Genomic DNA, 27,464 nt, shown 5'->3' on the forward strand with positions numbered 1-27,464 from the left:
ATTTTGATTATGGCGTAAAAAATCGCTGGGAGGCGAACGAACGCAGTGACGAATTAAGATTGGAATAGAGCAATGAAAAAAATCGTACATCAATGACATTTGATCGTTAAAGAAATAATGAAAATCGAAATCATATAAAATGAAATGAGATGTAATCGTTTCGGGTATTTTTTGGATTCCCGAGTAGACCGACGGAAGGCACAGATCAGGAGGATAAAAAAAATAGAAGAAAACCGTGCAGCAACGGACAAACAGCGCCGGCCCCGTGAGGGTAATGAGGGTGCCAAGTCCGGCGAGTTTCATAAAGCGGGCCGTCGCCGCCGTTACGTTAGCAGCGCCACAGTGAAAACAAAATGGCGACGGTTGCGGGTATCGCCGATTAGGCCGATTAGTTCGTGTGTGGGACGGTGCGCTCAAAAAAAAAACGAACTGAGAAAAAAAATAGAAAATCTTTTTTCCGATAAAGACACATTGTATTTCATAAATTTTTCTGTTTTTTTGTTTTTCGTGCACTCTCATTGAATGTTTTTCATCGGGCGTCCCGGTGGATGGATAGAGTGCGAGAACATTTTGTGCTCTTTTATCACCCGTGGTCCCGTGAGTATTTTCAGGATATAGAAAGAAAATGTAAAAAAAAATATATATATATATACGAAAACGGTACGAGTGGGTGAACAAAAAAGTGCGAAAAAAAACAGGATTGGCATTTTATATTAACGTGAACCGTAGTTCGGTAGAGGTCACACACTTTAAGAGATTTTGAAGGAGGGGAGAGAAAGATTTTCAGTTTCGCGAACGACTCTCTCGAGGTACACACCTATATTTTGTTACCCACACACCAAGATCGCTCAATCGCCATCTCGGTGTTTATTTTTTTTCGCTCACTTTTTTCTCTCTTCTCCCTTGCCATTTTGTGTTTCAATAACTAAATTTTGTCTGATTCCCCCGTGTCTCGCAATTTACATAGTCGGTTTTTTCGATAACAAGTTATTTCCATTCGATTCAAAAGAGGAGAACAAAATATCGCGATGATATTCAATCTCTTCGAGTGCAGTATATACTCCAACAAAAATTTAACTTTTTCACCAAAACTCGTAACTCATATTTTCCCGGTGTAATCAGCAACTCGGTCACGATCAAGCTGTCAAAAAAGAGTGCAGTTCTCGTACGAGAAAGAGCGCGGAAAAACCGGTGACAAGAAAAGTGAAAAATCGTTAATCGTCCTAACCTTATCGTCATTAGTGTGTTTCATCTCATGAAAAACCATGTGTTGTAATCGCGTGTTTTCAAAGTGAAAAGAAACGTTTCCAATTCTTTTAAACGGTTGTTTCGTCAATGAATAAGTGTTTGCATGAAGTTTGGTGGATGATTCATTAATATTAAAGTTTTGGCAAAGAATCAATAGTGAGTACAAGCCGGTTGACAAGGAATTTTCACTTTTCTGAGGGTGTTGTCCTGCTCCCTGTTCGCATTGATTACTCACAAAACAAAATTCCATTGTTGAATAGATATCACAGATTTTGGGAGAAAAGTGATAAACGCGTTATGTGACGAAAGAGGAGCTCAGCAAAGTTTGGCGGCGAGTCGGTAAAAAGATCAAACAAGATACCGAGCTGATAATCAACCGTCAGAGGATTAATTGGTCCGGATAAATAGTGCCAGTCTTTGGAGATCTATAGACGCTAAAAGAGAAAAAAATCACAAGTCAATCATGGCATTGAATCCTCGAGATATGGACGCCTTTGTCGCGCTACTCTCCACTTCTGACATCAAGAAAAAACTGACTGTTGGAAATTTATTGCTCAATTATCTCGGGGATCCTACCAAGAGTATAGAGTGCCAGGATATCGGTTTGTTCATCGACCAAATTATTCCTTGGCTCGCCAATGGAAATGCCAAGGTAAGAAATTTGTGTCCCTTCATTTTTTTTATTCGTAGATCTTTCCATAGTTATTTCATTGCCATTATCATTACAGAACTCGAACTTTGTATTTTATCATATTATCGAGTGCCCTCGACATAAATTGTTCCAAAGAGTATCGTCGTCTTTGGAAAAATGCGCGTTCGATGCTAAAATTAAAATCGAGAGCGCTCTGAATGAACATATTCGCATGATTCAGTCACAAATGAATGTTTTCAATCGAAATTAATGAAACGTGTGATGATCGAGTGAAAAGCCTACTTCTGATTGTCTCTAAGGACTTGACGGATGATTCGTTCGAAGGTAGCTCCCAAGAAATAGAATGATACGAGCGAAATATGATAAAACCTGCACGATCGAAAAGAACAGGTTCCATTTTCATGATTTCTTTACAAGAAATAGTCGTAATTGTGGAACTGTGAGTACCGGTTCGCGCGACGAATCCCGCTTTCCGCCTTTAAGGGAATCGAAACTTTCACGCCATTTACGCTTTGAAACGTTTTCTCCCATGTTCGAGTCTCGAGAGTTAGTACATTTAATTCTATCGTCTACAAAAACAAGGATAAAACGAAACCCCAAGACGTTTCTGCAGATACGTCGAGCGTCGACTCACCGGCTCGTTGCAACTCGATCACGCATGTGTTAGTCGATACCAAGACGAACTAACACATAAAAAATGCGATTAAAAATGATGCAAACGTCGTTCCGGAGTCGTTTAGATTTTAAAATGACCATAATCATTCGAGGAAAATGATTTACCAATGAATTCGACGAGTTCTCGGTTTTCTTCACGCCCCAATTCCCATTGTCGTTCAGTCGCTTGTGTCATCGTTTTTATTACGAAATAACGTGAAAAAAAAAAAAAAAAAAAAACTAGTCAATGCGTATTTTCTGCTCGTTTTCAATGTGTTTTTTGTTTTTGGGCTGGGCCATTACGATGGATTCGTATTCGATCGGTGTCAAGGACGCAAAGTGCACCACTCGTTGAACCGTTGCTTACCAGTCTTCTTTTTCTTCTGCTCCGTCTTCAGCTCGCTTCTTTTTCTCTTCATTCTCTTTTCGTTTTGTCTTTTATTTCCCCCCCCCCCCTCCGCTTCCCCGTCCTCCTCCTCCTCCTCCTCTAATTCAACTCGCACAATTCCTTGTTTGGGTTGCGACCAGAGTGACGTCATTATTTCGACTCTCATGAACTCGATGTCGTCTGAAAATGCTCGGATTATTTTTCATACCGGACCAAAAAGGGCCCGAATTTCGCTCGAATTCTGTTATCAATATCATCGCATTGCTTTATTCAATTATTGCTGAACATCTGTTTAAACGATTGTAAAGAACGTTTGTTTGTACGAATGTTTTTCTTTGCGAAATTCTATACTTTCTTGAATTTTGAATAAAAAAACAACTTGGGGGGGGGGGGGGGGGGGAGAAAAGAATGAAAAATGAAAAACCTACGATTCTTCATGAGAAAATTTTCGATCGTGGCCCCGTTGAATGAAACCAAATTCCAAAAGGACCGTGCTCATCAGAATTTTCGGCTCTGGAAAAGGTGCCTTCGATTCGAATGACAAAAACTCGAATTTTATCGCACGTGGAAACCGTTATAGAATCCCCGTCGGACTGAGACGTCAGCGCATCTCATTCGTCTCATTTACAGCTGTTGAGTTACGATCCAGCAATCTATGAATAACCTGAGAAGCTCGATAAAAATGAAACCTTAAGATATCGTGACAACATCGCCTTCCAGGATTCGTTACGATCAATGTGTGTCCATTCGAATGATCATTTTTTCAATAAATTTCGCGTTTTCCTGAATTACTAAGAAGCTCGACGAACATGTTGAAATTTTGTTTGAATTTCGATGATGAAAAACTTGGAAAAATAATGAAAGGACGAAGATTGTAGTCGGGGTTCGAACGATAGAAAATTTGACAGCGCCTGCCAACTGTGCATCGGCGAAAGGAATGAATGAATGTGTTTATTTACGTCGTGGCTGCACGCTCAAACAATACGAGAAGAAAATGGACAACGGGGAGCGACGAGAAGGTGAAAATCATTGGACATGACGGTGCATAAAGATAACAAAATAATGTGAATAAACGTAAACTCGATGTCATCGAATGATGAGAATAGAAAAATGGAAAATAAGGGGCGAGGGAGAAAAAGTGAAAACGGTAAAAAGCTTGGAATAAAAAAATTTGAATAAAAGTTGTCGAGAAAGTCTGAGCGTTGCAGTTGCAATCGAGGGGCACGCACACACGCCCAGTTCGGTACAATTTCGGTTCCATGTTCTTCAGCTCTTAAGCCTAATTTAGGGTTGACGTTCGGGGAGCGTAAGAAAAAGAATGTGAATGAGGATGTGTGACACGCCGAGTCGGCGAGCTCACCATTCGGCTATGCACCAAGACCGAAAGAGCGTTTACCTCGCTTTCCGACACTAAAATAGTTTTCGACTCTCCTTTTTCTAGCGTGCATTCACATTCATGCGCGCGGCCCTCGAGCTCGCTTTTAATCTCGTACTTGTTTAATCGTCATGAGAATAATTCCTGTGAAAATTGTGGGAGAAGTTATTCGAATCGAGCGCGTGTAGAAAGAGTCTTCCTTCTATAAAATTAACTTAATTTTCCCTTTCACTGATTGCTTATTCGTTCGGTCTTCAAAGCTGACGACACGTATCTTTTGCTCACCACCCACCTGATATTGATCTCACCGCAGCCATGATACACAAGTTTATTCACCCCTCGACGACCCTTGTCACTTTTTTTTCGATCCCCACTAACGAACTAGAGCGCGATCCCCGATGACTTATTTCTTGCTCGTTTTCTCTCGTCTTCACCGTGACACCTATGTACATCTCTTGCCAGGGTCAATCTCCTCAACGCTCCTAAATTCGTTGGACGAGCGTTCAACGTCACGTTCGATTGATCCTATAATTCGAGTCTCCTCCTATTTTCTTTTCAAATTCTTTTTATTTTTTCATTTTCACTGGCTAAAAAAAAACAATCGTTCATTGATTTTTTTCGACTCGAGCAGTTAAAGGGTTAAACGTTTGCTTGAACTCCGAGTTACTCGACACTGCGGGGATCTACCGAGAGTCCGAGTGCTGGGGCACGAGGCTCGGAGGGGGAACACGATTCTGGTGTCTTGAAAAATAAAATAAAATAACAAACCGAAATGTCACGTGAATATTCTTTCTTGCTTGGAATCGAATGCACGAGGGATTCAAAAGGTGAATTAGGCTTGACGTTGGCAAATAAAAGTGACGTGCTTGAGGATATTCAGTTGGAAGAAAAAACAAAATGCAGATAGAAAATTATTGAATAGAATTCGACAATCTACAAAATTTGTTTACAGCAACTCAAAAGAGCCTCGATCGAGTTTTTTCAATTGCATCGTTTTTTTTTGTGAAAAAGAGTGTCTCATCTCTGTTGTAATTTGTTGCAGGTAGTGCAAAATGGCCTCGAAGTTCTCACGTACCTCGCGGACCGAATGGGCCACGATTTCAGGCCTTACATTTCCACCATTATTCAACCGACGATAGACAGGCTAGGTAAGAATTCAAAAAATTTATTAACATGCTTTCATTTGTTTCGATTTTTCTATAAAATTTATTAAAAATCGTCGATTGTGGATGAAAATTGATAAAAATTGAAAATATTTCATGTATTCTGATCGATTTTCGTTTTTTTGACAGGTGACAGCAAAGATCTGACTCGAGAGAAAGCTCGCCTCGTATTACTAAAAGTTATGGAAAAGGGTAGCATGATGCCTCAGCAATTGCTCGATCGCCTCCATCCAGCGTTCGGCCACAAGAATGCAAAACTTCGAGAAGAAGCTCTCGTGCTGCTCACAACGACCCTTAACGAGTAAGCTTTTTTTGTTTCATAAACAGAAGCGAAATCCTCGATCAGAAATCGTGTTGATAACCCGTCGGAAGATTGAAAAATACAATCTCTTAAATTTCCATTGACTCCCTCGTATTTCGAAGATTCATTGAACCTTTTACTAAAAAATGATACTCGATTAATTCGCAGACACGGAGCAGACGAGATGCTACTTTCAGGCGTGATACCGAGTATCGTCAAACTGCTCTCGGACCCGAACGAAAAGGTTCGCGAGACCGCTGTCAACACAGCCGTGACAATCTACACCCACGTGGGCGAGCGATTCCGCATGGATCTTCAGAGAAAGCACAACGTACCACAAGCAAAGTGAGTTAGGACAGTCTAACTTGGTTACTGAAGCATTTTTAAATTGATTCGTCAACAAAGCAAATTTATGAGATTGTTCGAGTCTTGGAATTTTGTTACGCGGATACTAAATCTGTTTTGTTTTCTTCATTCCTCGTTAGATGGGCTCTGCTGGCAGAAAAATTCGATCAAGTAAAAACGGACGGAGACTTTTTACCACTGGCATTGTCTTCCGATGGTGAGTTCGAACGAACGTTTCTCCTGCAATAAAAGCTTGTCTACTTTCTTTGATTTGGCACCGAGCCCACCGAGGAGTGCTGCCATCTTGGTGCGTCATTGACTTTTAACCACGACTGGAAAGTTCGTTCTCTCTCCTGGTTGAACGATACGCGATTCCGAGTCGCTCGCGAGACGCCCCATGAATATTTATCGGTTCTCGCAGTCCTGCTAAGTTTACGAAAGTCACTAAAGTCGTCGGGCGAAATACGTGATTCGAGTGACCATTCGATACTCGTACTGACATTTTTTCATACGTTATTCAATGTCGATTCCGAAAGTATATTTCTCATTTTTGTTCACTCATTTCAGTGGACTATTTTGATCTTCTACATTCTGTCGAAGAAACATACCGATCGGTATTTCCTTACGACTCGTGATACGCACTCTTGCGATGGTGGTAATCGATACAGGGACGATCGAGATTGATGTCGTGCGAGAACCAACGACGCTGTGGAACCCGACCAAACACCATGTGGCTCTCGCACGTATTCATACGTATATTCTTCCTGGCGATGCTTCATTGGCGCGCTCGAATTACGGATCGCAAATATTCGATACTCTTCGAGTTATTCGAGATTCTCTCAATATTCGCTCGATCGGGTTCCACGCTTTTTTCTTCCTCCGTACATTCGTTTGAGCAATCCCAAGCTCGAGCCAAATTTCAACCACAATTTTCGCACCTGCTAATGTGCGACCAGAATTTCTTTTTTGAGCGCAGTTTCGATTTCCTTCTTTTTTCGACTCTCATTGATGGTTCTTTGATTTTTCTGTTCTTTCATGTTTGACTTTTTTTTCGTATTTTTCCTTCTGCCGCATTGTCTATCACGCTGGGAGAAGCGATCCGTTAACCATTCGTGTCAAGAAAGAATCGTAGGCAAAGAAAAACATGTGATGTGTATTCAAGAGCCTTGTCTCTTGGTAAACTCGCGTCGCCGCTCCGTTTGTGTATTCTGCCTCTTTTTGTCAAGTTTACGAGGATCTTTCGATACATTTTGTTTCACCTTAGTCCGACGTTCGGAGACTAGAAGAAAAGAAAAATAAAAATATGAGCATTCGTGACGATTAGGTCATAGATGGGCTTGGCAATGGGAGAACCGATCATCGTTGCAGAGTCGTGCCGGTAGTCGTTGTCTCGCTCCGTTACAGACGCCTTATTTATACAACTCCTAATAACCGTGAACGAACATTGACAATCGGTACAAGGGCCATAAAAATTCGTAACGCCCTCGTCGATCTTTGATCGATCAGTTCCTCGAACATTACGTCGTCGATCCATTCGTTCGTGACTTTATCATTGAATTTGCTTCGAAGAATTTTCGCACGAACTTCTTCAATTTCGAGTCTAGACACGCGCCTCTGAGACTCTAAATACGTCGGAGTAAGAAACCAGGATCGTTTATCCACAATTGTTACAAGAGCTGATATTTTTTTCACCGTGCGCACAAAAAATTTTTAGCGTTCCGTTGAAAAAGTCGACTTCGATTCTCGCGAAATACGTTCACTGAATGAATATTCTTTCGTATTTTCTCCACGATTTCCTGCCGCACAAAAACCAAAAATTTTGAGCGTCTCGCACACGTTCGATGACTCGAAGCGTTCGCGCTCTCGAACCTTTTCAATGCTTATGCTGTAGAGTATAAAAACCTGATGAATGTCAAAATGTTTTGTCGAATATTCTATGGTTCTTTCTCATTTTTTAGGACAGGGAGATCACCAGAGACCATTGCACCATTGCAATCTGAATTTTTGAAAATGACAGTAGGGAGCGGGAACAAAAATGTCAAAATTTGAGCGTTCCGAGGAGAAAATGCGTGAAAACGAGTCAATTAATCGTCGATATTGTGGTGCGAGGGGTGAAATCATATCGCAACATCGGAAATGTTAAAACGCACCAGTGGATTATGTGATCGGATTAAATTTCGCTTGGATCTAGTATCGCGACTTACAAAACTCAATACCACGAACGAAAGATCCGCCGAGCGGTGCAGCGAGCGATGTAGCAGGGTCTCAAGCACACTTTAACTCTACGAAATCGTTTATTTTCACGGATTTGATGATTCGTTGATAATTCGGAGGGTGAAATGCGAACTACTGCTTTTACGAAAGTATTTGTGTGTACGGTCAATTCTTAAGGAGTGTAAAGTCCCCCTCCGTGGAGAGGGAGGGGTGTGTGTGACGCGGCTGACGCGAATAGCAAAACGTCATTATCGAGAGTCCCTTCACTCTCTCTTTCTCGCATGAATAACACAACCGGCATTCATATCCACGTGGTAAAATTGCCACTGGCCCCTCTCCGCCGCGCTTATTCTCGATGCGAACCGGGCTCGCTCACGTGTTGAAAGTGAAAGGTCTTTTTTGCAGCAGAGGGTGAGAGGGGAGAGGACGTTACTCGAACCGAGGCAACGCGCGGGATAGTGTGCCAAGTATATTTAATAAATAGGAAGTTAACCGTTGGAGGAAAAAAACACAGCAAGAGGAAGCTTGCTTTCCATAATTAATCAATGGGAACGGCGCTAAAGGAAGAAGAGCCATCGGATCACTTTCGAGAAGCGTACGCGTACAAACGCCTCGACTGTTTTGTCGCCACGGAAAAATATTTCGAAATTTTATCCAACATTTGCGAGTGTGAATTCAATGTTTTTTTTTGCGTGAGCAAACAATGTCTTCATTCGAGCTGGCAATGCTGGTTTGAAATTCAGATCATTCCGAATGTTCTCGAGTTTCTCCTTCCTCGTACCATTGTGTCGAAACGGGCCGGCGAGATTAAATTTGTGGAGCTTTTGTCTTCAGATATTTTTTTTCACATGTTTTTCATCACTAGGATTATTGTTGGGAGGGGAAAAATAGGAAATAAAATCGAAGGAAACTTTAGCGAGCGTGAATATTTCGTTTGTTTTTACCAGAAGCCGATGATGAGTCAGAAAAAAAGAGCAGTCATTATCGGTGCGAGTTGTGGAGCCTGTGAAAATCCAGGTCGTCTTGCCAAATAGGTGAACGATGAGTCGTTGTTTCGTTCGCTTTTTTACTGCCTCGTTTTCCCCGCTTCGATCTCAGTGCGCTACTGATTAGAGTTTCCATTAGAGGGCGGTGGGGGGGTCGCAATTATTTGTTTAAACGCTTAGACGTCGTCGAGCGGAGTTTCAATGCGGCAAAGAAAAACACCGAACGTTCGTCTTTTTTTTCTTCGTTTTTCAATACTCGAGGAAAAACTTGTGGTGGCACACGGCCTCGTAAATTGTTTCTCGCTAAGCGAGTCTTACGCAACTCCTCGGCTTTGCTGTCTCTCTCGGTGCATCATTTTCAAACACGTGGGCGAGTCGTAATAATAATAGAAACAGCGACAACAGCAATGGCAATCATTTCTCTTTCATTCGGTTACAATCACTCTCGTTATCATTTCGCTCTTAAGGGGCTATAGGCATGGCACGAATCGCGCTTTCGTTTATCTTTCCACCAATTATAAATGAGCGCTAATTAATGGAAAAGGATTCGTTGTAATTTAAAGTTGAAAACTTATATTGAGTCGTTGCGGCTCAAACGATTTTCCGGGCGGGACGCACGCCGTCGAATTTTTCCAATTCTTCTTATTATGATCTCACTCCTCTGTCCTCGATATTTATCTCGACGAACTCGTCTTCCCAAAACCAGTCGACACTCCCCTCCGTGCCCCATCTAAAATCATCGATCTTTGCACAGACTCGGTCGAATGAAATAACAATTAGTCTTATTACCATTAATTAGTAAAATGCCAATTAGCTTTCGAAAAATTAGACAGGTTTATTAATTCGTAATGGACTGCGATGAATTAACAAAATGTTTCATGTATTCAGTTTGCATTTTGATTTTCTTGATGTAACATAAAAGTGGGTACGAATGATGGGACGTTAACCTTTACGAGAAGATCACACTGTGAAATTCCTCCCGTGTAAATGCCATTGAGCGGTGTCGTGTCGCGTGGCCTCCGAAGAATAACTCTCTCGGCTCCCCGGCGCAGGAGAGCCGTCGACTCGTTTGTACGTTTACTAACATTTGAATATTTATTATTTACAGTAATGCCGTGTCTTTTTTAATTGTAGAAAATACGCAGCGTTCGCGAGCGAGGGTATAACGAGGCGCTGATAGTCGAACGAGCGGCGGAAGGCGCGTCGTGAATTTCGCTAGTTCGCATCTCCTCATTACTTATGCTCCCGCGGCGCGACTTACGTGAGCAGAGCTCAAGAAAGTAGGAAAAATAACGAAGAGGGGAAAAAAGGTCGCCGCGTAGCAGAACTGATGAGACGCGAAGACAGGCCGTTCCGAGGAATTGCCCGTTATTTAAACCAAAATAATGGGCTTCGTTAACGGTCCGTTATGCGAATATAACAAATTGTCCGGTCGATCGTAAAGTTTCATTATTCCACCAATCGAAGCGTGTGCTTTCGCGATCTCACCTGATTCGCTCTTCGCTTTATTCCAAAAGCGTGAGCAGTATTATTTTTAAGGCTTTCTACTTTTTATTTTAATTGTTTCTCTCCGGGAACAGAATGAAAAGAAAGTACGGAGAAAAAAGAGCGAATGGTGCTCGAACGGCGCTGATTTTCGGCTTGTCAACCGCTCGCAACTTTTCCCTCTTGGTCTCTTACGTGCGTGTATGTATTTATGATCGATGGTACACTATTCGCGAGCCCCCCAACTCTGTTGAACCGTAGGGTAAGGCCCCCCCACCACCAATAGCCCCTATTTTATTTTGTCTTTTTCTCGTGCTCGTGTGTGTTTATATTCCTCTCTCTTTCTCGCTGAAGCGCTCGCTCACTCGAACGAGGCGAATCGTTGAGCGTCCCAACTCTCCTGAAACATTCTATGCTATGGTACTAGCATCGGTGCCACCGTAGCGAGCGAGCTACTGGGACGCACAACAACGCTGCGTGTCCTCTCTTTTGCCTCGTAAACACAGTCTCCATCGCGATTTTTATTTATCTCGCGATTTTTTCATCTTTTTCGCTACTTTCTACCGATAGTGTGTGGAAGAATAAAAATCCGTCATTCTTCGTTCTATCCTCGGGGGTTTTTTAGGTTATGCGAAACGGGACATTTTATGTGGTGCGTGAGCAATAGTGCTTCTCGAAAACTGTCAACGGGATAGTTCGCAAGTGGGATTTATTCGTCGAACAAGGTGGCAGTGAGCAAACGTGTTTATCACCTCTCATTTGTTTCACTTCCACCCGGAAGCGGTAATCAAGTACCGAGAAATATTGTGCTTACGTCGGAAACGGTAACAGCGTTCGAGCAATCGATCGGGGGATACTTAGGTCGAATCTGCGAATCGGGATGTTCGTTCAATCACAGAAAGTTCTTTCGGACGAAGAAACTTTATATTCGTTTTCTCGAACATGCCCTCGTTAGTCTCCGACACAATGGCCACGCAGTCACCTTAAATCTCGTTCGTAAACAAAGTCGCACTTTGTTTTCATGCTTTATTGCCGTGGGAATTTTCCTGACTGCCAATTATCGCCAAAATTAATGACCGAGATTTATCATCCTATTTCTTTTTTTTTTCAACTACGCACGCATCGTCGTAGCTAAACCACCGAACGATTTATTATGGGGGAGAAACGCGCCGCTCGCTGCTGCGTGCGTGCGGTACGACGAGCGTGTGTACGCGCTCTCGCTTCTTTCGCGTCCCCGTGAAATGGGTCAGTCGATTTACTCTCTCGTGTACCACGCGACAATATATCCGTCGTTCAAACCGGACCCAATTCGTTTTGCTGATTTTTTCAAAACGCTATGCAACGAGTGTCCCCGAATGTTCGCGCTTTTTGTATCTCCTCACTCGGTCTCACTCCTTCCTCACACACTTTCTTCAATGTTCTTCGGCATATTTCGCAGGGGGAAAGTTATCGACTGGAAATCCCCCCCGGGGACGAATAACCTTGGAAAAACCCCCCATTTTGTTTATCAATTGTGGACAAAACTACGCGAATCTATTCATCTTGAGTATTTCTTTTTTCTAAATAATTTATGCGCGCGTTACCACACGCAATTCAATTGAAATTTTTTCATAAACGGCGATTGTCTACTTTTGCAAAGAAAAAAAAATAATACAAGATGCGCGAGGAAGTATTATGAGTGACCTTGAAACGAGTCTCTTTATTTACCGCTTCGCGGAACAGCACGAGAGAGCCTCTTATCGACGAATAATCGCGAGAAAAGCATGAATTGCTTAGAAATTGTTGACTCGCAAATTATTCGGAATTCTCGAGTTAATAAGCTCTCTCGTTTCACACGTTACATTTACAACTAATTTCGAACAATTCTTCTCTACTTCGTCCTTATTTCAACTGCCAATAACGACCTCCATAATTTCGTGAAATTATGCACGTCCGAGTTTCATTGAATCTCAAATAACTTGGAAAAGAGTATACAAATTTTGACAACTCGTTCGTGTACTTCCCGAGCGAAACGGGAACGATTAATCGCTCCGTTGACTCTACAGATTCTAATCTCTCTCTCTCTCGCCGTGTTGGCCAACCATACTTTTAACCTCCGAATGAAATACGCGTGCACCCCACATTTCGTCTCGTGTTTGTATACGAATTACCGTACGCACATTCGAGACGTTAATTATTCCCAGGTACCTTGATCACACAAAGTTATCAGAGGCTCGGATCAAATCGTTCTCATTATCGCATGTAGCTGTCACAGTAATTACCATGGGATACGCTAATTTACATAACCTTTTGTTTTGTCTCTAACTGTTTTTGCTCAACGAAAACTTTTCTCAAGGAAATCCATTCGAAAAAGGAAAATAGCTCGACTGTCACGGGATCTGAAGGTCATTGAGAACTTTTGAGATCCTACCGAATTCAATGAACTTTCTGGTTTTCGGGAAACATTTGGTCGATTTTTTTTTCGTCTTTTGTTCTCGGAAAATAGTGTTGAAACTCACGGAGGGTCTGTTCGAGCGACGCGTGGCTGAATTCGATTCGTGTGCCCCTCAAGTTTCGCCGAAATCCTGAATTAAGGTAGTTCATGCACGAGACGATTTTATTAAGAGAGTCTTGAAATTTACACAGAGTTTAAATGGCCAGCTGACTGACGCGCATATCAAATTTTAAGGTGTTCCTTCCGCATGACCGTATTTTTTGGTGGTGCAAATTGGGACACTCGAAATTCGGACTGATTCCTAACCTCTGAGAAGTCGCAGTTATACAGGCTTCTGCTTCTGCCATTTTTTCAACTTCTATCGTTAATGTCTCTTTTAAGCATTCGGTAACCCTTTATTTTTATCGTCGCTATGGATTCCTTACATTTTTTATATCTGTAAGACAGTTTGTATCAGGAATTTAGAATTATTTAGTATATGAATTATTGAATAGAAATTTGATGAGAATGGAATTTTCATAAACTTCCGTATAAATTTTACGATTTTTCAAGTTTTCGTTCTTTATTAAATCTTCGATAACCTGATCTGAAATTTCGCCAATCTGTTCGCATTCACTTTTTACTTAACTGCAATGTAAAATCAGTTATTTGTAGAATATTCGGGTTTGTGAAAGGAATACCTTAAAACGTCCATATAACGAATGAACACTTTTTACAAAGTTTATGAAAAAGTACACGATAACAATGAAGTATACAATGAAGGTCTGGGAAAAAATTCGAGACGATTGTCTTACTAGTAATAAAGATACATTACCTTAAAGAGTGAACGAAATTGGTAATGAGCACTCATGTAACCTCCCATTTGCTTATTTCAGCATTTTGTTTCTTCTTGGCTTGGCCCGTTCCTGTTATAGCCTTCTGGCCTTATATTAATACTTTTTTCTTGATTCATTTCCCGTTGTGTTTCCCCTTTGCGCTCTCAAATGCGATTTTTTACATAAAAACTAGTATTTTCAACGAGGGACGAATGAAATTTCGGGTTCGGTCAGTGATGGATCCTCGATTAATTAATTTCATTCGCCAAAAGATGAATTAAAAAAATGTATTTACAATTTCAAATTACTAAATCTGACATGAATTTAAAGTGATTATATCTTTAATTAGGAAGTAAAAGTCGATCGAATTTAGGCACCCTTAAAATACGATTCTACGGGCATGATCTACCTTAACGAGAAAATATTTATTTCTCAAACGATTGAGTTTAACAAGCGGCTTGTCGAGACTTCGATATAAATCGAACGAAAGAGTGACCGATTCGGAGATTCGTGTCTTCCCCGATAGAAAACAAAGTGAAGTGAAAAAAACAATTGTGTTTTCCGTAAAGCAGTGAATTTTTTGCTTATTTCAGATGAAATGTGCATGAGCCGATTTGCATTGAAATATTTGCATTCGACAAATAACAATTGAGCCGATTATATTTAGAGCGTGAAGAATTAGGACCGAAAAAAGTGAAGAGTAGCTGGCGTGCGCGATGAATGATTCGGGCGTGATAGTCTCGAGCGTCGGGCATCGATGCTCGCATCGTGGTCTCGTCAGATACCCGAGTATCGATAAAAAATTGTGGGATCCGTCGAGCACTTGGATCCTCCAGTGGGACAACATCGTTAAGCATCCGGGTGCACGAGCACGTGGCTGTCATTGTGACGTTCATAAGCCTCCTTGGTTGTACCCTGATCTAGGTACAAACCCGAATGATGTTTAAGTTTGTATATCGCTTCATTGCGACACGAAGGAAGTCAAAAAAAAATCTCTTGCGGAGAGCGTAGTCGGCTCAGTATATTTGGAGTGCTTAGGCTCAAGAGCTTAACGTCCTTTTCGAAGATGAATTAGTTTATTTCGAACCCATGAGTATTTCAAGATTTTTCAAACTCATACAAGCGATTGTTGGATTTTTTTTTCACAGTTGTCAAAGTTTCTTACGTACATGTTTGTCGATGCTTGCGAATTTCATGTAAACAGACGGGAAACCGCAAAATACTGTATTTCAATATTTATCGTCATCGTCGGTTTTTTAAGGGCTGCGAACAGTGTAAACGGTGGAATATTAGGTGTTTTTTGTTTGTTTTATAAATAAAAATTGGTTGGATGAATTTTAATAAAATCTCGTATACGTCTATTACATACTCGAAAGTACTGGAACTTTTTTTTTTTTAATTTGTTTCATATAGTATTTTTATGTACAACGGTGTGTTGAAAAAGGCACCCCTTGAATCGGCGTTGACAGCGAGTCTCAAAAATGCAACATCTCAGGACAAAAAACCAATAAGATTCTTAATATATATGCTATTAGTTTTCTTGTGACGCAGGGGATTTTCAAAACATTGTTTAAAAAAAAATCACAATTTTTGTGGATTTCTTAGTAGAAAATGGTTTGTAAAAGAAAAAAAATGTTATCAAAAAACGGATACGTCATGCTGGAAAAATACGTTTTCGTTACAAAATGCAATTCAAATCAGTCGCTGGGATAAAAACTCTTTTTGTTTTGCTGTCAAAATCGATTCAAAGCGTGTCATTTTCAACACACCATTGTACAAAAATATACCATTGAAAAAATTTAAAAAAATGTTCTATAGTACTTTCGAGTATGTAAAAGATGTGTACAAGGCTTTATGTAAATCCATCCAACCAATTCATAAAAGAAACAAAAAAACACCTGAAATTCCAACATTTACACTGTTCATAGCCCTTAATTCGATTACTGGATGAATATTCTTTAACGAATATTTCTTGTTGCCTTACGACGATACGCACTTTGACGTCGTTGACATTCGAAACTCGACGATTCCGTTATATTCCCTTTTTAATAAACGTTCGCCCATACTTTTCTTTCACTAATCATTTATACTCTTTTTTTATTCTTCTGTTACAGTTGGTAAAGATAACGACGAGCCAGATAGAGCGGTGAGTCACCAGCCATTTTCCACCACGTATTTCATCCAATCCGATCAATACAACTTCAAAGTAGTTCGATCACCGAGAAAATTACTCTTGATTTTTTTTATCGTTCGACGTGAACTATTTGCTTGACGAAAATAATGAAGTTTTTTGGAGATCACTTTTTCGTGCCACTACGATGCCAGTAAAAATGTACTTTTGTGCGAACCATGAAAATTGTCAAACTCGAGCCAGTCAATACAAATGGACCTTAAAAAGATTTTTACTGCTTATACAAATGGAGCTTGGTACGAAGAAAAAGTTCGTTGACCAAAAATTTTGTTTCTCTCCAACATTTTTTTCGGAGGAAACGAAATAATTTGCAAGTATTCCCCGAACTGATGAAACTGAGGAACATTCAAAAAATGAACGTCAAAGTAACAAAATATTACTCGAATAAATTAATCGATATTCGTTCGTCCCAACTATTACCGTCGAGTAATCGATATTCGAGATTCAATCATGTCGAGGAAGCAACTGACATTTCGGGAAAAATTAATCTCGCGCCATTTCGTTTCGAATCATAAAGAAATGTTCGTAATTCGGTTCAATGAGTTTAATCGTTTGCGCTGTTACACTAAGAAATTCTTCGGTTTACCATTTTTCGACCATCAAAACAAATTAAGTTCAATGTACACATTTTTTCTCGGTGTGTACTCGATCGAATCCCCGTGATCGAATTACTTTGATGACGAAATGGAAATTTGACGAAATAACTAAATTTCAATAAACAATTTACGTAGATCAAGTCCGCGCCGGTCAAGAGAACGACGAGCGTTCCACTCAAGAGAAGTCAGTTTGGTCCTGCAAAAGCCCCTTTGAGTACTCCAGGTATGTATACTTTTTCTACATACCAATTAAAGTATCTAAAAAAACGTTTTTGTGTCCATTTCGTTAAAACCTGAGCGTTCGGATGACTCAGCAAGTGGAGAATTTTCAGAATCGTATGATTGCTTTCACAAACTAATGGTTATAATAATTGGTCCAATTTACGAAAGCGTATAGAATCGTGATGAGCCGCTCAATTTATTTAATCCTTCACGCTAATTATGATGATTGTAAAAAAAAACGAAATGATTTTAGGCCAAGCCGGTGCCGTGGACGAGGAGACCTTTTTGACCGCGTTCGAAGATGTTCCGTCTGTTAAATTATTCTCGGCCAAGGATCTCGAGGAGCAAATGAAGGTGATAAGCGAGACCATAGGCGACGACAAAAAAGACTGGAAACAAAGAACCGACAGCGTAAGTCTCGAGAGAAACTGGTTCAAGTTTAACAAGAAAAAAAACAAAGAAGGGAAAAAACGCCTGGAAATTCGTAGTGTTTGAATTATCGAAATGTTTGCGCTTGTTTTGCAGTTGAAAAGGCTACGAGGCATAATAGTCGCGGGTGGTACAAATTACGAAAACTTTACGGAATTGTTGAAAAGTATCCAGCGGCCATTTGCGGGCGCCTGCACAGATCTGAGGTCTCAAGTAGTCAGGGAGGCGTGCATAACCCTGGCCTTTCTAAGTCATCATTTGAAGAACAAACTCGCCGGCTTCGTTGAGGCCATTCTAGTCTCGATAATGAACCTCATACAAAATAGTGCCAAGGTGAGTGCACTCGATATTATGACAATCCTCGTGGATCGCGCACCATAAAATCTCCTTGGCGATTCACGTATCTCAAATTGATCTCGACCTTCCCCCAGAAAACATCGGTGTTCTCCAAATTTGATCATCATAATTAAAATTCTCGATCCAATTTTTTTTACATCCAATTCACCATTCATTTTTTTTTTTCATTTTCACATAGAAGCTTTGAATTCTTGGGTCAAAAGAAAACGGAATTTTCGAAAGGAATGAACGAATTTTCTTTTTTTTTCGTTATGAAGACGAAGGAAGAATCAATGAAACACTCAACTGTCTAGATTTGTTTGATTTGACGAGTTAATTTTTTGTTTCCAGGTGGTCGCAACGGCGGGTGCGGTGGCGCTACGCTTCATATTTCAAAATACCCACAGCGGACGGTTCATTCCGATTATAGCAGCTTCTCTGAGCAACAAGAGTAAAGATATACGTCGCGCCTCTTGCGAGTATCTCAACCTCATACTGCAATCGTGGCCCACTTTAATTCTTCAGAAACATGTGACAGTACTTCAGGATGCGATAAAAAAAGGCGTCGCTGATTCTGACTCGGAAGCTCGTGCATTCGCCCGGAAGTAGGTCTATTTTTATTCATTCCCTCATATTCACATGGGATTTTATTTTTCTTTAAGCAGAGGGAATCTTCTTATGAAAGTCTCATAAAGATTAAGAAATTCGGGAAAAGCATTTCTTCTCGATCTCGAGCAGTTTTCAAAAATCAATTCCTCCAAAAAATTGCTTCTTTCCTTTTTTGGTCTCATTTCTTTGCAAAGTGTAAACTTTTAAATGGGACTGCTTTGAATATTAAATGCGTTTAACGACGAAGTACTTTTTTTCTCTTACGTATTTCCATGCATAAGAAAAATTACGTATTTCTTGATACGAATCTCAGCCGTGCAATAAATCCCATTGATCGATCCGGTTTAAATCGTTGACCGAATAAAATTTTTCTCGCAGATCTTACTGGGCTTTCAAAGATCATTTTCCGGAACAAGCAGAGGTTCTTTTGAACAGTCTTGACGCTACCTACAAAAGATCCCTCATGTCTTTGAGTAACAGCGGGAGTATAAACAGCCTAAATACAGTACCAAGGTCAATGAACACGAGTCCTCGTGCCTCGAGGCCGGGGCTTTCTTCAACAGGTTAGCATTCCTTCTCACCCGCTTGTTGATTTTAAAAAAAAATTATTATTTGCATTAGAAATACATAATTCATTGAATTCCAATTGTGAGGAATCGATTGCTACAAATTTTTCATTTATCGTCTATATTTGTATTCGACGCTGAAGTTCGAACACGCGCCACGAGGCATTTCATTCAACGCCAATTCATTTGATATATCAAATTTTTTCTCGACGATTTTCATTGTCATTTAAAATAGTAAAAATCAAAATCCACAGTTGTCTCGTTTTTTTTTCTTTTTCTCTTTCCATGCTGCGCTCAAACATAAAAAATCATAAAAAAAAACCATTGAACGAAATAAAAAAAATAACAAACACGTGTGCAAAAGAAACTGTCGTGAACACGGGCAGCACGGAAAATTTGCAAGCGAATGAGAGCCCGCCCCACGGGCTCCTCAGGCGGACACCGTCTCTGCCACGCTCCTATCGTCAGTCCGGAATACCAATTCTTCAGCGACAGTCCACTGACAATTACTGTAATTCCATGTTCCTTTTAATCGTCATTCAAAGTTTGATGAGCAAGACCTCATTAATTTGCAAATATGATCGTTTTTTTTTCAGGCACTAAATGTTTCACGTTTTTTTTTTTATTGTTCCATAAATCATTCCCAAATGCACTCGAGTAACATAGTTCCCATTCGAATCCATCCTTCTCGTTCACTAAATCCTTGGACGCTTCAGAATTTCGATGATTTTCAATAGTCCGCATGATTGTTTATTCTTTTGGTTGTAATGAAATTAATACGAAGAAAGAAAATGAGAAATTAATGATTTTATTATCGAAAAATCAGGTCGAGTCACGCCCGGCCCGAGATCGACGAGCGCGATCGATCTTCAAGCAGCGAAACGAGCCCAGGCTAGAACGGTTTATGCCAATTTGAACCGCATGCGAGCCACTCCGCGTGAGTTTTACTTCCAATCACTTCTAGGCTTCACCTTTCTCCTTATTAAGTTATTTTCACTACAATCGAACGACAATTGAAAATAGAGTTGTGTGAATCTTTTGTCGTTTGCGAATCGCTGCGCGCTCGGATAGATAACGATCATGGAGGTGAAGGTGCTACGAGACAAGGTATTGCAGCGTCTCGATGTAATTTATTGATTGGTAAATTTGACCGATAATACGCCAAGAATCCTGGCTGGATTAATCTTGCATGCAGCGATCATGATGAAAACATTAACATCAGATGTTAACTTGTGAAGGAACTGACATTTAATCCTGTAAAAAATATAATCATTGTCGATTTTTACAGCTCGCTTCAACAGATCACCGGACATGGCCGCAGCAGCCGCGAACACCGAAAGAACACCGAGGACTCGCACAAAAGTTGCCGGTGTTTCTCAATCTCAACGTAAGTCAAACAATAAAAATATTTCACTCTCTATTTGCCGTTCAAAAAAGTCGATTTTGCTTCACTTGAAATAATTCAAGGACTTGATATTTGGTAACAAATTTGTTTCTGCAAATATATTATCGACTTTCCAACAGGAAATGATTGTGCGAGCGAATATTTCATGTCTTTTGGTTTTTTGTATTCAGCGAACAGCAGATCAGGTTCACCGTCGTCGAGATCGAGTTACGCGACGTATAATCGCGATAACGAAAATTCAGCGATTAGACCACGTCGTCTCTCCGGACAGGGAATTCGTAGCGGAAGCAATAGTCGCGAACCCAGTCCTCAAAGATTTGCCATGGATCGGAGCTTCGCTTCGAAAATAAGGTAATGGAAAAAATTGAACATTTATTCGTTGTTCAATAACGTTATTCATGAGACCACGAGTCATTTAATTTTCAGTCGCAAATTATAAAAACCACCGAAGGACTAATTTTGAACTTTCTCTTGCAGGCATATATTTTTGTATCTAAAACGAAGAAAATCATTATACATTTTTTTTTTACAAAAGGATGAATATAAATGCTATTTGTCCATTGGGAAAAAATAATCTCGATATCTTTCGATGTTTCGTATTTAAATGGATGGTTCTTTTTATTTTTGTTATGAAACAGAGGACGAAATATGTATATGTCACCGAGTGAAAGACCACCGACTTCAAGGCCGGTGATGGCTCAGAAAATGCTGCAACAGTCGCGCGAGGCGGAATCTGCTCTGGCTGATGCGCTCACCGGTAAAGGTGACCACAGCGATGACAGCGAAACCAACAGTATCTGCTCGGAGCACAGCTTCGACGGTATCAGACGTGCCAGTGATGTGAGTACACCTTTTTAAATTTTCGTTCTGACCCCTTTTCACGTCCTTTCTATTCCTTGCCTCAAATTTTTCTCATAATGTAATTTCAATTATTTCTTGCCCTTCATTTCGTGCTTTCGTCATTTTCTGTAAATGTCGCATAATCGCGAATGATCTTCTCAAATTTGGGCAATACCTTTTTCTGAGGAATCTCTTTGGATCATTCACATAAAATTCGAAAACATGGAGTTTACTCGTGAATCTAAACCTCAGCTTGATTCCCTTCAGCTAAGGAACAACATTCAATATCGGATCCAAAGTTTCAAAAATCTTTTTCATATGTACGTGTATACGTTGGTCATTGGAAAAGTTTTCATTTCAAGCTGAGTTAACAAACTGCAATTTCTGTTTAAAATTAGTTATTAGTTATAATAAATAATGGATGTATACCTCGAATTGTTTTTATGTTTATTTTCGAGACTCCGTTGACGTGTTTGAGTGACGAGCGTAGTAGAATCTTCAAAAAATTCAAATGACCTACGTATTCGTGACACCATGACATGTTATACAAACTGCGAATTGGCGATTTATCATGTTTATTTGTTGTTTTTCTTTTGCCAAACCCGCGTATCCTGGCAACAAAATTCCTACGTTCCTGCATTCCTTCAGTCGTATTCGTGGAGCGGCTCGCAACAGAGACTTTATCGCGACCATTGGGATCAATCGATTGTTAAGGTTTGTTCATCAAGTACCTTATTTATTTTTCAAAGCTTCTTTCTCTATAAATTTGCTCTGTACAATTTCACTCACATATTTTTATTGCTTTTATTTTTGGGTTTGGTGTCCAAAATGTGTGCTCGTTTTTTTCGTTGTTTTTTTCTCCTCATTCCTCTCTTTCCTCAACATTTATGTACGCCCGTCATTGACCTTTCACTTTCTTTTCCCTACTTGGAATCCAACTAATTAAATTCATTCTATTAAAACGATTTAGCAACGGGGGAAGTAATATTTTGAATGATGCACGCGAAAGATTTTCCTGGCAATTCAGTCAAGACGAAAATTCAGCTTTCTTGATTAATAGAAATTGTTTTTTTGCAATGGATTAGGACATCAAGGAAATAATCGAGAATTGTGGTCGTAACCCATGGACCAATCGAAAAGAAGGTCTCATAGGGCTTCACAACTTTCTCTCTAATGGAAATACGCTATCAGCCTCGGAGCTCCGCAAAGTCACCGACATATTTGCTAAAATGTTTATGGATTCGCACACCAAAGTGTTTAGCCTTTTCCTTGATACACTAACGGTATTGATAACGACACATCGAGAGGATTTAAATGATTGGCTTTATGTGCTTTGTGCGAGGCTCCTCAACAAATTGGGCACCGATCTTCTTGGCTCTGTACAGACTAAAGTTTACAAAACTCTTGATGTTGTTAGGTTCGTATGGCAATCATAAGGGAAAATTGATATAAAGTTTGAGAACAGCTAAAACGGAATTACTCTCACGATGTTTTTCTTTTTATTTACAGAGAGTCCTTTCCCGGTGATCTGTTGTTACCCGCAGTCATGAGATTTCTTACGGATCCTACGCAAACGCCCAATTCTCGGGTCAAAGTAGCAACGTTGAATTTTTTGATGCACGTTGCCGGTAATTCGCAACCTTCTGCTCTCAACCCAACTTGTAAATCAGCTCTCGCGCGATTACTTAATTGGACAATGGACGTTAAGAGCCAGGACGTAAGGAGACACGCCGAAGAAGCCGTAATCGCACTTTATAATCTCAACCCGCCTCAATTCCCAATGATTCTCGGTGAATTGCCGAAATTCTATCAGGTTCGTCACTCTTGTAGGACAATTAGAAAATAAAAAATGAACGCACGAAAAGGAAATCTAACGGAATTTCTTGTGAATTCATTTCGAAGGACGCAGCTATGCCTCTCATTCAGGCACATTTGAAAAGATCATCGAGTTCGAGCAATCCGTCGTCACCGGGTATGGAAACCGGACGTTTGTTGCATTCACCAGCTCGCACGAGAACGAAAACAGACGTCGATATGACAGATGCCGACAATCTCAATCCCGAGGAAGTCTACAAGTTGGTATATCATGATAATTAGAAAGAAGAACGTTTTGCCAATCGTTCATACTCAGATATTTTAACGGATATTTTCAATCGCCAGGTCTTTGAGACGCACGACAGCCGAAATACAAAATTATGGTTTCGAAAGAACCACAACCAGTAAAGATAGCGGTATAAGCAACATGGCTGATGTCGAAGAGAAAATGGAGAGTCTCACTCTAACAAATTCCGTAAGTTAAACCTATTTATGAAATATGATTGATTTTAGATATTTGTTGATATCTATAAATAAAAACCGTGGTTGTGAATCTGTGCAACGAAATTTAAAAAAATCATGTGTAAAAACTTGCTAAAAATCGAGAACCTTCGGAAGATTTTGAGTATTTTGAAACGTCAATTCATTAATTTTCACTTAATTTTCGTTTCTCTTGAATAATGAATGTTGGACAATAATAAAAACTGGATTTTATATTCGTTTACGTTTATTGTAAAAAATTAAGGGCCGTTCTTCGTCCGTGTCTTCGCCTACGCAGCGTGGTAAGCCTGTTAACAATAATGGCTCGAGTGACACAATAGCTGGCGATTTGATATTGCCGCAACAGCAGGAAAATAACGGTTACGGAACACATAGTAAGTTGATTGCAAATACTACGTCACTTATTTACGGTAACAGTGAGAGTATAAGCGAAAAGTACCAATCAAAATTCACTTTGGCAGGTTCTTCTCCGGACATGCTACTCCGAGGTCCGGAAGTTGTTGATAACACGATCAAGACGCTCCAGTCCGCGATTAGTCAGAATTCTGCGAAAGTTCAAGCCCTTGAAGAATTTCAACTGTACGTACGCGACTGTGACGCGGCCTACATAAAACAGCAGTTCAAGTTAGTCAAATTCCGAATGATTTAATCCATTTGCAATTATCTAGAAATTTATTTCATCAATATATAACGACGAATCGTTAATAATTTGCAGAAAATTACTAAAGACCCTTCTCGAGTGTCTAGCGTCAGAGGATAAACAGCTTGAGATTCAGGTGCTTCAGACGCTGATCGAGATGCTTAAGTGTCCAGAGCTTGTTGAGTCGTTCAGCAAGTACGCGGAATTGGTGGTATTGAAGGTTTTGCATGCTCACAAAATCGACGAGCCGCCAGAAAAACCATGCGACGCGACGAGTTCCAGCGCAGTTGCTGTTACCAGTCCTGACAGACCTGCCAAACAGTGGCACGGGCTTAAAGTAGCTGAAAAATGTGCGGCAATGATTGCGAGGGTACTGCCGGTCGATCAAATAATACGCCTAGCTTCAACCTCGATTACGACAGAACCTTTTCCCAAAAATGTTGGGGCCATCAAAATGTTGCACGAGGCTGTCGAACATCGAGGTCGTGAGGCAATCGAACCATACTTATCGGAAATCATGCCCGGTCTGATCACGGTAAGCCGTGTCGCTTTTTTTTTTTACAGTCCCTCAAAAGTTTGTAAAAAAAACGAATGATGAAATGAAAATCCAACCTCCTTGCGATGGTTCGGATTCGGGACTTAAAGCTATAAAGCATACTGATAATTTTATAATCTGAATAAAAAAAACTGCCCTATGTGAACAATTACAAAATTTACAGTGGCAAAGATTATGATCAAGTTTTCAAATCGTCTCATTCAATTTGGAGTTCATGATCTTACATAAATTCCTTATTTTCCTTGACAAAATCATTAATTTGAAAGAAATAAAAAAATAATTCATGAAAATGCTTGGTCTGATATATTTTTCAGGCTTACGATGACCACGAGAGTAAAGTACGAAAGAGCGCTGTGTTTTGCATGGTAGCAATACACAACGCGGTTGGCCAAGAAGTAATGAAGCCGCATTTGGTTCCACTGTATGGAAGTAAGCTCAAGCTGTTGAACATTTATATACAAAGAGCACAGCAGACGGCGAGTCAGCCAGCGAGTCCTCGTGGCAAGAACTAACTGGTAGGGAACAGCGGTGGTAGCGCCGCGACCGCCGCGACTATCGCGACACTTAGAATCTCCTTGCTCAAGAGATTCGCTAGACTCGGAGCTAAGCACGAGCTCATGCTCCTTCACTTTCTCACCAAAAGGAGCGCCTGAGAGTCTCAAAAGCGCTCAAACAAAAGTCCCTCAAAAGAGAATCTGTACCCGTATACATCTATAAATATATTTATATATATACACAAGATGTATATATATATATTTATGTTTATATGAGCTCGTGCGCGTGCGATTGTCCAGGACAAACAACGGTATTAAAATATCCACTGTACATAACCGAGTTTACGCATCCCAGGATGAATAAATGCCGAGAGTGACACACGATTTCCGCGTATTTTTATTTTTTATCGTATTTTTCTTTTGTGCTTACCTCGCGCGTTTTTTTCTTCATCTTACCCTCGTTTCAAAATCCACGTGATGTCAATTCTCTATCTCTAATAATTGCAATTTCGTGCCATTAACCGACGAGCTAAAACAACAATTCTCTTCTCTCCTTCTCTAACTCCTTAACTGTTCTTGCTCTCTTTACTCCTTACTTCGTGTATCATATGTATGTATAGCAAAGTCCGATATCGTGAAACGAGGAGAGAGAATGGCCGCTCGGTGCCAAAGATACGTAGGCCTTAACGGCATGAAAGGAAAATTAAAAGCTAAGTAAGGATCATTCATAAACTTGTCATTGATTGTGAGTTTTTTGTTTTTTGCTCGGTATAAAATACAGAAAAATCAAATGTTGTTCGTTTTTTTTTCCTTTTTGAATTATCATCAGGATGACGGTCTCGATTATGTGACAATTTTGTAAATACATTGCGTCATACGTTTAAGTAATAAGCCTACAATAATGATTAATCGATAAGGAAAAAAACTTGTGAAAACAGCGGAAGAGATGGGCCATGTGTTCTCGGTCACGGGCGCGGGTTTCGTCTCGTGCCGGAACGTCACATTTCGGGAAATTCGAGTTTCGCGTTCGGTCCTAGACGAACCGTCGCACGCGTACCGGCGTTTCTTCACTCGAATTGAAACACGAAAAGAAAAAAAAACCAACAGAATACGATCTAATAAAAATAGTACATTGATTTTAAAACCGACGAACATGAAGGCGAAAAACAATGGAGAAATAAGACAATTGAAAAGAATTAGTTGAATAACAAATTTTAGCTTGTTCTGTTAAGTTTCTCGAGTACTATATTGCATTGATATTGAAATTTATATATTAACTATTGCATCGACATGATGGACGTTTTATTCATTTTCAACCAAATGATACGGTGAAGATTGGACGTGACTTTGCTGTTTTTTTCCTTTATCGTTTTTATTTTTTCACGGCGCTCATCATATTAAGCGCTCTTTTGCAATCGCGTTGTACACAAACTCAAAAGAAAAAAAATATTTATGCGCGCGTAATTTTTTCACCGTTACGTACTATTAACTATTTTTATATACTATATAGTTGTACGAATTGTTCGTCCGAGTGATATGGAATGCTATTATCGCTTATGAGGAAAAAACGAAGCATAAAAAATTGAAGACTCACGCCTGTTGCAAGCATCATTGGCTACGATCGATTGGATTCGCAAAGGGGGTCGCAAAGCGATCGCGCGCCTATCGGCTTTTCAGATCTTGTGTTGCTGATTTTTTTTTCCAATTTTTGTTTCTTCTTTTACTCGGCGCGCTTTCTATTCGATTTTGCAACAGTATTATTCGCTTCTCACGTGATAAACGACGAAAAGAAAGTTGGTGAAATCCTGCAGATTTCGTTAACGCATACGACCTTTCTTAATCATCGCTATTTTTATCCATTTCTTTGCGCCTCTGATTTATTGCATAAGGCAGCGTTAACGATGAATTGAAGAAAAAAAAAGGATATTGTTACGAGCTCGAAAACAACATTAAACGTCTATTTACAACTCAAAGAAGCAATTGAAGAAATGCATAGAAAAAAAAACCGAAAAAATTATCACAATTAAACAGCATAAACAATTAAACGAAGGCATAATGACACAGGCAATTTTTTTCACGCTATTGTAATATATCTTAAGGACTTGATTATTAGAATATTTACCGTATTGTTATTGTAATTGCCAACTTGATATAATAAATTAAAGTATTGCGATAAAAATAATGACGTAGTCAAATTTCTTAAT

At 40.0% G+C, this 27,464-nt stretch overlaps 1 protein-coding gene across 8 annotated transcripts; it reads left to right on the forward strand.

Annotated features, from left to right (window-relative positions):
* The first annotated feature begins 334 nt into the window (after positions 1-334).
* On the forward strand, positions 335-27,442 carry chb (chromosome bows). Of its 8 annotated transcripts, none has more exons than XM_043424568.1 (27): positions 336-597; positions 1,509-1,900; positions 5,360-5,465; positions 5,610-5,781; positions 5,950-6,126; positions 6,267-6,343; positions 16,175-16,206; positions 16,983-17,070; positions 17,323-17,480; positions 17,595-17,831; positions 18,186-18,439; positions 18,822-19,006; positions 19,374-19,520; positions 19,836-19,946; positions 20,081-20,116; positions 20,298-20,396; positions 20,585-20,765; positions 21,053-21,254; positions 21,903-21,968; positions 22,340-22,671; positions 22,764-23,067; positions 23,157-23,329; positions 23,415-23,544; positions 23,815-23,944; positions 24,032-24,194; positions 24,286-24,745; positions 25,081-27,442. In XM_043424568.1, exons 2-27 carry the CDS (start codon positions 1,712-1,714, stop codon positions 25,276-25,278), a joined length of 4,407 nt encoding a protein of 1,468 aa, XP_043280503.1. In that variant the 5' UTR covers positions 336-597; positions 1,509-1,711; the 3' UTR covers positions 25,279-27,442. The 8 variants fall into 8 exon arrangements, with proteins under 8 accessions (XP_043280507.1, XP_043280503.1, XP_043280506.1 ...); XM_043424570.1 differs by lacking the exon at positions 336-597 and adding an exon at positions 795-809; XM_043424569.1 differs by lacking the exon at positions 336-597 and adding an exon at positions 856-1,404.
* The last annotated feature ends 22 nt before the right edge of the window (positions 27,443-27,464 follow it).

This window comes from Venturia canescens, chromosome 7 (genome assembly GCF_019457755.1).
Source record: "Venturia canescens isolate UGA chromosome 7, ASM1945775v1, whole genome shotgun sequence".
In the NCBI taxonomy this organism is placed as follows: Eukaryota; Metazoa; Arthropoda; class Insecta; order Hymenoptera; family Ichneumonidae; genus Venturia; species Venturia canescens.

What these genes read in the sequence shown, in the direction of transcription:
- chb (XM_043424568.1), top strand. Translation starts at nt 1,712, where the DNA reads ATGGCATTGAATCCTCGAGATATGGACGCCTTTGTCGCGCTACTCTCC. An exon ending in ACGACGAGCCAGATAGAGCG is followed by an intron (nt 16,207 to 16,982) that starts GTGAGTCACCAG and finishes CAATTTACGTAG; the next exon opens with ATCAAGTCCGCGCCGGTCAA. An exon ending in TCATACAAAATAGTGCCAAG is followed by an intron (nt 17,832 to 18,185) that starts GTGAGTGCACTC and finishes TTTTGTTTCCAG; the next exon opens with GTGGTCGCAACGGCGGGTGC.